Here is a 10,370-nt window from a genome sequence, read left to right on the forward strand (position 1 = left end):
ACTCTCCGGCGTGAGAATCAGTAGTTTGCTTGAGAAGCAAAGTAAGATAGTAGTAGTAGTGAGAGAGTTGTGAAGAGATACCTCAAACCTGGTTTGGGGTTGGTATTTATAGCCGAGGAGTGAAGGAGGAGGTGGAAGGATAGACTGACGGCATGCTGCACCTTTGCAGGTGTGTCAGACATGTCGGCCGAGGAAACGACGCCACGTCAGTCTGTCGCTTACGTAGACCTGACAGGTGACTGCCATTGGTTCCACTTGCACCGTGGTGTCAGTCCCACTTGTTTAGCGTATAGGATGCGGTGCTAGCCGCATCGCTGCCTGCGGTAACATCTGATGTTATCGCGTCTCTTGCTTGTGATCAAGAAATATGCGAGATGCGGTGCTGGCCGCATCGTCGCCTGTGGTGATTGTTGCTGTTATCCAGCTTCCTTGTATTGATAGAAGTGTTTACTGGACGCGGTGCGAGGCCGCATCGCTGTGAATACTTCCGTTTTCATACATCAGATGTGATGCTATGTCGCATCACTCTACCGTTCTCATGTTCCATGTAAGTCCTCCTTCATCACTAGATAGATTGGATTCAACCCTTGTGTCGACGCGTTCTCGCATGGGCACACGTAGGTTGTTAGCTGGTGGGGGTTTTGATAAGGGTAATGGTCACTCGCGGTCGATGCTGACGCGAGATCTGGGACCATACCCCTTCAAGGCGTTCTCTCGGGAAACCATACCGCCGGCTGCCACTTGACAGTCGTTGTGCCATCACAAGAGCATAACTCTCCGGCGTAACACACGATGGGTCGAAAACACGGATGGGCTCAAAATAAAGCCTGACACCTTTGCAAAAAGGCTAAGCTCTAACTATCATTACCTTATCCAACAACAAAATGACACAACTAAAAATTAAACTTGGAGTCTCAATTTTAGAACCCAAATCACCCTTTGGGAAGCGTGGATAAATGAGGAAGTAGGTGGTAGTTAGAATGTAAATATCCTATACTGAATAGAGGGTGGGGGGTTCCTAACCGTCACCGACGTCTCCCAAATCCAGCTGTAACCGAAAGCGACCTCACTTTCCCCCGTCAGATCTGACTGTATCACAGGTGTCCTCTTCTTTCTTTCCACGTGTCAATGACTCCCCACTCCACGCGCCACCCTTTCGCGCGTTACACCATCCCTCCCTTTTAGCGACGTGTGACCTATAAACCGTTTTTTAACCCTCTCATGCTCTTTCCTTCTTCGCCTCATTACGTATACGCGTTTTGTACGTATATTTCTTCTTCTTCTCTCTCTCTATCTCTCTCTGTGCAGTTTTCTAGGGTTTATAAAGCGTAAGGTAATGCCGTTTCCTTCTTCTCTTCATCCTTTCGTCATTACTATTTCGTCACTATTAGTCTGTTTGTTTGTTAGACACTTAGACGACTCTTTTTCCTGCTTTTTCAAGGTTATATTTTCAATCGTGATACATACGTATATACATATATCGTTTCGGCTTCCAGTGTTGAATCGCAACTTCAGAATCAACTTCTTACAACACGTATGTAACGTAACGGTGATTTAATATTTCAATCTGATATATAATTGTACGAATATGAATAGGAATAGGAATAGGAATTTGTGTTTGATTTTGATGAATTGTTTGTATTGATGTGATTTGTTTACGGTTTTTGTGTGATTTGTTCATGGATTTTTGCTGGTAGGAAACGAGTGTTAGGTTTGAATTTAGTATTAGATGAGTTTTGGTACCTAATTTTATGGCTCTGGGAGTTTTATAAGTGTGTGGTTGAGATATTGTTTGGGTCCAACTGTATTATTATTATTTGTCAAGGACTGAATGATAATATGTTTTGTTCTTATTTGCCTATTATTATTATTGTAGCTTTATTTATGTGCTTCATGAATTGGCCACAGTATATTAGTAAAGAGTTGTAGTTTTCTTTTTGTTGCAATGTGATTTTAGGAATCTACATCACTAAAAGAATACTTAACTTTTTGAGTAAACTTCCGTTTTGCTCCCTGTGGTTTGGTTATTTTAACGGTTTTGCTCCAATAGTTTAAAAATAGCCGTTTTCCTCCCTGATCTTTCGAGTTTGTCGCCAGTTTGCTCCATAATCTTTCGAGTTTGTCGCCAGTTTCCTCCCTGACAGAGTTAGAGGCTGGGAGCAAAATGAAGATAAGTTAGAAAAATCAGGGAGGAAAATGGCTATTTTTAAACTATTGGAGCAAAACCGTTAAAATGACCAAACCACAGGGAGCAAAATGGAAGTTTACTCGTAACTTTTTTCATGGTATTGCTGATGAAATAAAAGAGGAGAGTTTTACTGTTTTTTTTTTTTTTTTTTTTTTTCATAAAGGAAACAAGGCACATAAGTAATATTATTGTAATCTTTAGCGATGTAGCTACATTCGTTTTATGTTCAACTTAAATGAGAGTTTGAGGTAAATAAGATGTGCATTGGTATCATTGCTAGTCATGCTTAGATAGTTATGTATACATGTCTTTGTTTATAGGGTTATTGGATTTTATCACCCCCAACTATTGGCTATTTGCCGCTGCCACCCCCAACTATCACTTTGACGCCCGTATTAGTGTGTTCTGTCACCACGTCGTTAACTGATCACTAACTTTTGATCTTGTTACTATACTTTTGGGGTGTCCTAAGATCCCTAAACCTTCCTAAGATCCCTAAACCTTCCTAAGATCCTATGACACCCCCAAAAGTATAGTACCAAGATCAAAAGCTAGTGATCAGTTAACAACGTGGTGACAGAACACACTAAGTGTTAAGTTGGGGGTGACGGGCGTCAAAGTGATAGTTGGGGGTGGCAGCGGCAAATAGCCAATAGTTAGGGGTGATAAAATCCAATAACCCTTGTTTATATGAAATATGAATACATAGAGTAGGCAAGCTAATGATTCATCATCAATCTATATTCATATCAGTTTTTGGTGGCATGTATCAATGTCTTATTCAATGCTTCCCAAACACTGTACCATATTAAATTGATATCCAACTGTTGATTTATTAGAGGGGAAATAGTAATGAAAGTTTAACTTTTTGTCTTGCAGTGATTTGTCCCGATAAATTGAGAAAAGCAGTTGCCAACTGAAGGTGAGGATGCATAAATAAGAGTCAAGTTTGTATTTTCTTTTAAATATGCTTTCTTGATCTTGAATTTACTTATTACTTCACTTACGCATCTTACGTTACGCAGTTTCCAGGAATTCGGGCTTAACGGATAGATTTCCTATCTGCAACAATATATTTGTTTCGAACGCAGTGGTTTTTTATTGACACGACGATTGTGCAGACTTCTGTTGTTAGGATCTAGTAAAATCATATTGAACGTAATGGATCTTAAGGCTAATCACAGTGCCCCCATACTCACCGATCCCACACCCATCACCAAACCGAGAGTCGGAATTCACGATTCGTTACTGCCATACTCATCTTCTGGAGTCTTTTCTCAAGCTCCGTATCTTAAAACGCAAAGGAAAAAACCCGGACTACTTGATGATGTCCGTTCTACAAACTGGTTGGATGCCATGAAATCTTCTTCCCCCAGGAATATTATTAAAAATAACGGCACCGATTTGTCAAATGACGTTGCCTACCGCAATTGGATGGTATCTCTCTTCTCACTCTATTTATAATATTTGACCTCAATTAGATATTAAGTTTTGTATATTGCTTTGCCTTTGCAGCTTAAGTATCCGTCTGCACTTACCTCCATTGAACAGATAGTAAATAACGCAAACGGAAAGAGGATAGCGTTGTTTCTAGATTACGACGGGACTTTATCCCCTATTGTCGACAATCCAGATCATGCCTTTATGTCTAACGTTATGCGCGCTGCAGTGAGAAATGTGGCAAAATACGTTCCAACAGCAATTATTAGTGGCAGAAGCCGTGAGAAGGTACTTCAAAGTTGTTAGCTTTACACTTAACTTCTATAAAAATTTCGGTGATTATAATTTATAAACTATACGTTCTTTGCTATATTTTTCCAGGTACACAAGTTTGTAGGATTGAAAGAACTATATTATGCTGGTAGTCACGGGATGGACATAGTGGGCCCTGTTCAGCCTCCAACCGGTCATACCACTGAGGTAGCAAATTATAACATTTTCGTATAAATAACTACGCGGATTATCAATACCTCGTATCTATGGTTCATCTAAATCTTGTTATTTTGTTTAACATAGGTTATAGAAGGAAACTTGTACCAGCCTGCTAGTGAATTTCTACCAATGATCAACGAGGTTAATATATCAAACTTGCTTTCAGTTTTGTAGCATGCGCATGTGTTTGTACCTTTCAGTTTTAAAATACTTATAGGGCGTTTGTATCGAAGCAGGTTTTTGTGTCGCTTGTTGAGATAACCAAGAACATAGAAGGAGCAAAAGTGGAAGACAACAAATTCTGTGTCTCGGTGCACTACCGTAACGTAGATGAGAAGGTAACGTACTAATGTTTCAATATTATATGCTTAACGAGTTGTTTCTTCCAGTGGCGAAGCTTGACCCGAATGACCGGGGGGGGGGGGGGCGAAAACGTATATACCCAAAAATTTCTATAGAACTGGGGAGTCGAAAACGTATATACCCAAAAAATTCTATACGAAAACTACATATATAACACTACTGAGCGAAAAGTTCGGGGGGTCGGGCGCCCCCGCCCGCCACTTCTATACTTCGCCTCTGGTTTCTTCGGTGTCTCATTTTTTTGTAATCGCAGAATTGGAAAACAGTAGCAGAATGTGTTGAAGACACTTTGAAAAACTATCCACGTCTAAGATTGACACACGGGCGAATGGTATGAACTATGAAGTTTCTATTTTCCAGAAAATATATTTGATGAAATTTATTTTGCTTAATTTTTGTTTTTATTTTTATAATGATTAGGTTTTAGAGATCCGTCCTGTGCTCGAATGGAACAAGGGGAAGGCTGTTGAGTTTTTACTTGAATCACTCGGTTAGTGCAGTTGCAGGCGCAGTTGTGGTTCAATTTTCATTAAAAGAAATTGTTTATAATAACATAATACGTGACTGAACGTGCAGGCTTAAGCAATTGTGACGATGTGCTCCCTATATACGTAGGGGATGACAGAACCGACGAAGATGCATTCAAGGTAAACCTAATAAGCTTAATAGTTAATACCTCCTAAATCATTTTATTGAAATATATGGATACATTGACTTGAACCCGTTTTGACCCGCTTATTTTGCTGATAAATTTATAAACAGTTTTTAAGAGAGGGTGAGCGTGGTTACGGCATCTTGGTGACTCCGGCCCCGAAAGAAAGCAGTGCATATTATTCTCTCAGGGATACATCAGAGGTTTGTGTGATTTGTGTTACTCACTCCTATGTTATTTAAATCTTATTATTAATTGACCAAATAAATAAATGTATAATTTTGGTATACACAGGTGATGGAATTTATCAACTTACTGGCTATGCATAAGAAGTCCCTTCCATGATATTTTTACTGACTCATTATATGAAGACAATTATTATAAAGAATAAAAACAAAGAAATTAAATGAGCACTTCACCTTATTCGGCAATTGTAAATCTTTTAAGTTATATATATTTGTAAATTTTATTAGTTTTTTTCATGGCAATTCTATTGTCCATGTATTAATCTTGTTTCTTGCATTTGCCAACTATTTATGTGATAGAAGCTATTCAAAAAAAAAAAAAAAAAAAAAAAAACTTTATGTGTTAGAAAAACAAGCATTGTTTTGAGTTTGAGATTTAAAGTCAAACTTGTTAAGAACCAGATACCTCAAAAGGTATACACCTTGTATTGATTTTTTTGTTTGAAATTTAATGTGTTTTCGATTTTAATAATATCCACTCACTTATAAATATATACAATTGGTTTATGCAATTGGTTTATGCATAACTATATTTTATTTCTTCATACTTGCATGTGGTTGAAAGCTTCATATGTATTATTTATGACATTTTAATCAATGTTGACTCTAATATATATGAATTTTTAAAATTGATTTACGCGTTTGATAATGTGAACTAGTGTTGAGCTCACACTAGTGTTCACGTGTGAATGTTATGTAAATATGTTTGATTCTTTGGATGCCAATAATGGGTCATGCATTATTTCACATGTGATATATGTTCTTTATAATAACTATTTTCAAACTCTCGTACGCACAAGAGTTTGGTGATATATATGTCATTTCACAATACACCAAAATAATCAAATTCAATAACACATAAAAGATATGTACTTTTATTTTTTAATTACTTAGTATACATATAATTTTCAGAGTTAATTACATGGTTAGTCCGTGTGGTTTCTCAAAAGTAACAAGATTAGGTACTGATACTAAGAGTTTCACGTTGCAAGTTTGAGTACTAACTTTTAATTTTGTAACGTGTTTGGGCATTAACAATAACCTGTGCTAATTTTTTAGTTAGTTTTGTACAAAATGACCAACTTGCCCTTTTAACTAAAAGGACCACCTATGACTTAGTATAGGGACCATTAATACAAACACTCAAATTATTAGGATACAACTTAAAACGCTAATCCTCTTCCACAGTTACACATTCATTACCACCATTCTTCCCATAGCCGACGATAACGATGGCCATCGTCGTTTGATCACCTATGGCCACCACCCCTTTATTCTAATCGACGCCCTCTACAAGTGACGGCTCGGCTCAAAGACCCTACTACTTATTTGTTGTTTCCTGGCAGAATTGCCGTTAGACATGTCGTGTTCAAGAAAAGAAAAAGGATTATAGCATTTTTGCTATATCCAACTAGTGCTTTACAAAAGATCACAATTAATAAAAATTAAAATTATATACCACTAAACTAATCTAACTTCCTACATGAAGCAAATAAGATGGTGTTTTGTCTGCCTTTAAAATAAAATTACAATATGGTCTACTACAATCCACCAAATTAACATGTTTCCTCTCTGGCCCATTTGACCCTTAAGAAATACTAAAAGATAACCCAGATAAATGACCAATTCAGAAACCTCTACATTAGATTGGCTGCAGCTGCTTCACCGGTGCAATAACTGTTCCTAAGAAGCTGTTTGCAGCATTTGTATCCCCACTGATGATCCTTCCACCATGAACCCCAAACCGCAGTATGATTATTCACGTACACATTTTCTTCATGTAAATAACCCTTGAAAACATGCATATCGGAACCATTATTTTCTTCAACACCTGCATTTTCACTAATATACTTCTCTTGTAGCTTCTTTTTTAGTTTTTCCAAGTAGTTTTTCCTAACTTTTTCTCTAGCTTCATGTTTTTCAATTTCATGAGCAGACAATGCAGCATTCCACCTGTCGTTTTTTCGATCATAATTAAGCATAATGGTCTCAAATTTCTCATCGAGTGCAATATTTTTACTTGTCCACCTCCTGTATGGTGCTTCTTCTAGCTCCATCTGCTTTCGGTATTTGAAACCAACTGAAATAAAAACAGATATGATCAATGCATTGCTACAACTAGCCTAGATAACATCATCAAAGCAAATCTTGATGGCAAATCCAATAACCGGAAATAGTATTATTTACATTAATTAATAAGCAGACTAAGATCACTAACTCAAATGTCTACCCTAATTGATTATTGAAATCGATATCTTAGAGCCGTTGCGCGGCCGGGGCTTTATGAACTAAGGCGCAAAGCATACAAACGTTAGATGGAACCCAAATTCGTTCCAAAAAAAGTCGTTTTTTACTTTTGTTGACCCGAACCCGTTCGGGCCAACAAAAGTCGTTTCTTACTGTAACTAGAGTTAAATAAACAAAAATAAAATAAATAAAAATAACAAACAGAACTACAAACATTTTTCAAATAGTAATATTTTCATTTAAAAGTTTCTTAATTCGTAAGATTTTATCACAAGCAAATTTATTTTCTTCTGTGAAAAAAAAAAAAACAACACAAAATTTCTTCAATGGCATTTGCAAAAGTCACACAGAAATGTAAAACAATATACTTGTAAACAACACAAGTCACAATATGAATGATATCAAATTACACACATATGTGTGTGTGGTTTATTTATCTATATATATTTCTTGAAATATAAAAAATTATCATCTTTTGTGGAAGGTTGACTGGATTCTTTTCTTGACTCCATTTTAGTGTGAAAGAAGACCCAAAGGGTTTACAGGGACTCACTACATATATATGCATGGTGGATGCATATTGTATATATTATATAATATATAATATATAATATTTAATTTATTATGAAAAATATTAAAGTGATCTGAAACATTCTATTGATTTACATCATTTATGTGACGAATAAAGATGTTCTCACATTGATAAATTATCTTTTATAATATTTGTCTTGTATGGCCGATCACCGTACAGAATATATGTACAATAGTTGAACTGTAAGTATAGTGTAAAAGATGTGTAAAAGATGATACTTGGATAAAACTCTTTTTTTGTACCGAACAAAGATTATGGTCTCTTATCCATTTTGATTATAAACTTCTATATATATGTGTGTTTTTTTCTAATATTATGTTTGTTGTTAAAAATTATATAGGTGCGAAACTTGCAATCCCAGGTGGAAAGGTTAAATAAACGATTCGAAGAGGCGCAACAATCCCACGTTGACATGTTACAAAACCGAGTCGAAGAGATGCAACAACAAATGAGAGAAGATATGCAACGACAAATGGCCGAGTTTATGAAACAATTTGGTAATCCTAGCAATCCTCCACCATAGTTTAGTTTCTATTTGTTGTCTTTTGCAGTTGAACTTGTAATTTGACAACGGTGTCATATTTTGTGGTTGAATTTGTAATTTGACAACCGTGTCATATTGTGGTTGAACTTGTAGTTGGAAAACCATGTTGTATTTTGTGGACGAACTTTAGTTCCTAATGGTATCGTATTTAGGATTCTTATTGGATTTTTTTTCTGCATTTTTATTAGAAAAAAATCTGGATTTTTTACTTTTTTTATATTTTTTTTATTAAAAAGTTTTTAGTCGGAAATTGGTAGGAAGAGAAGATAGAAAATCTGGTCGGAAAACAGTAGGTACATGGTAGTCGGAAAATAGTAGGAAAACAGTAGTCGGAAAGTTGTCGGAAAATTGTTGTTGGGACATTGTCGGAAAACCGTAGGAACATGGTTGTCGGAAAACAGTAGGTACACGGTGGTCGGAAAATAGTAGGAAACGGTGCTCGGAAAGCTGTAGGAAAATTGTGGTCGGTACTTTGTCGGAAATAGTAACCTCTTTTTTTTGTCGGAAATTTGTCGCCAATTTAGTCGGATACTTGTCGGAAATCTTTTCCTACAAGGCTTTTTCCTACAAACGTATTTCTGTCGGAAACTGGTCGGAAACGCCGTTTTCCGACAGTTTTCCGACAAAAACCTTGGTCGTAAACGAGACAATTTTTTAGTAGTGTATATATACACACATATATCAGGGTTGGTTAACATACAATTTTGCTTAACGTACGCTTTTCAACATGCAGGTTTTTTCCTTAAACATGCGGAATTAATATTTTATTTTTTTATCAACATGCGGCTTTTTTTTTCTTAACATGTGATTCTTTATACTTTCCCACATGCGATTTTTTCTGTTTTTAACATGCGGACTTTCTTTTTCTTGGATACACATGCGGATTTACCTCTCCAAACACAAATTCGCATGTTATAAATCCAATATCCGCATGTTATATCTTATCAACGTATGTTATTGTACAGTATATTCTCTCTCTCTCTATATATATGTATATATAAACCCTAAATGCATTATCTAACGAAACCCTAAACTGAATAACAAAATCCATCTAAAAACATACAACTGTGGCATAACGAAAACATAAAATCAAACAGTTTAATTAGCGGAAATCGATCAAATACAATAAATATGAACCTGATGCGTTCCTTCTGAGTGTAAAAATTGGAGGCTGCACAAAGATTACAATCCAAAAGGGATTGATTAAGGGATGAAATCAATTTGATAACGAGAACGATCGGTATTTGTGTTTTATAGACGAGAGAGACGTAGGCGGTGGGGAATTTATACCAAAAATTTTAAGTCAAGTCGGTTTCCCACTTATATAAATTTATTGTTGTTGATTTAAATTAATGGATTTAAATATATTCTTCCCGGTTTTGTTCCGATAATTAATCGATTTAAATATATCCTTTCAGGTTTTAAATCTTTTAAGGTTATCCCAAAGCTTTGGGATTTCGAAAATATACATATTTAATTAATAAATCTATTTTCGAAATATATTTAGAGATAATATTTAAATCTTTTTTTTTTTTTTTCAAAAAAAAATTAAACCAAAAAAGGGTTTAATTGCTGGAATAATTATGAACATTATGAAGAACACCTCT

At 35.8% G+C, this 10,370-nt stretch overlaps 2 protein-coding genes across 5 annotated transcripts; one reads left to right on the forward strand and one right to left on the reverse strand.

The window, feature by feature from the left end:
• Positions 1-1,050: 1,050 nt before the first annotated feature.
• On the forward strand, positions 1,051-5,732 carry LOC110905040 (trehalose-phosphate phosphatase A). Of its 4 annotated transcripts, XM_022150925.2 has the most exons (13): positions 1,051-1,333; positions 1,442-1,534; positions 3,068-3,110; positions 3,214-3,625; positions 3,704-3,916; positions 4,010-4,108; positions 4,205-4,261; positions 4,357-4,458; positions 4,737-4,814; positions 4,904-4,973; positions 5,060-5,130; positions 5,246-5,338; positions 5,430-5,732. In XM_022150925.2, the coding sequence occupies exons 4-13, from the start codon at positions 3,350-3,352 to the stop codon at positions 5,478-5,480; spliced, it is 1,110 nt and encodes a 369-aa protein (XP_022006617.1). In that variant the 5' UTR covers positions 1,051-1,333; positions 1,442-1,534; positions 3,068-3,110; positions 3,214-3,349; the 3' UTR covers positions 5,481-5,732. The 4 variants fall into 4 exon arrangements, with proteins under 4 accessions (XP_022006617.1, XP_022006619.1, XP_022006620.1 ...); XM_022150927.2 differs by lacking the exon at positions 1,442-1,534; XM_022150928.2 differs by lacking the exon at positions 1,051-1,333 and having other exon boundaries at positions 1,355-1,534; positions 3,068-3,135.
• A 1,134-nt stretch (positions 5,733-6,866) lies between these two features.
• LOC110905041 (pre-mRNA-splicing factor SLU7-B) lies at positions 6,867-10,038 on the reverse strand. Its single transcript, XM_022150929.2, has 2 exons — positions 9,901-10,038; positions 6,867-7,460 (listed from the first exon to the last, which is right to left on the reverse strand). The coding sequence occupies exon 2, from the start codon at positions 7,435-7,437 to the stop codon at positions 7,018-7,020; it is 420 nt and encodes a 139-aa protein (XP_022006621.1). The 5' UTR covers positions 7,438-7,460; positions 9,901-10,038; the 3' UTR covers positions 6,867-7,017.
• Positions 10,039-10,370: the final 332 nt, after the last annotated feature.

This window comes from Helianthus annuus, chromosome 14 (assembly GCF_002127325.2).
Source record: "Helianthus annuus cultivar XRQ/B chromosome 14, HanXRQr2.0-SUNRISE, whole genome shotgun sequence".
Classification (NCBI taxonomy): domain Eukaryota; kingdom Viridiplantae; phylum Streptophyta; class Magnoliopsida; order Asterales; family Asteraceae; genus Helianthus; species Helianthus annuus.

Excerpts from the sequence above, each read along its gene's own strand:
- LOC110905040 (XM_022150925.2), top strand. The coding sequence starts at position 3,350 with ATGGATCTTAAGGCTAATCACAGTGCCCCCATACTCACCGATCCCACA. Across the intron at positions 5,131-5,245 it reads CCGACGAAGATGCATTCAAG|TTTTTAAGAGAGGGTGAGCG; the intron begins GTAAACCTAATA and ends ATTTATAAACAG. Across the intron at positions 5,339-5,429 it reads CTCTCAGGGATACATCAGAG|GTGATGGAATTTATCAACTT; the intron begins GTTTGTGTGATT and ends TGGTATACACAG.
- LOC110905041 (XM_022150929.2), bottom strand. The coding sequence starts at position 7,437 with ATGGAGCTAGAAGAAGCACCATACAGGAGGTGGACAAGTAAAAATATT.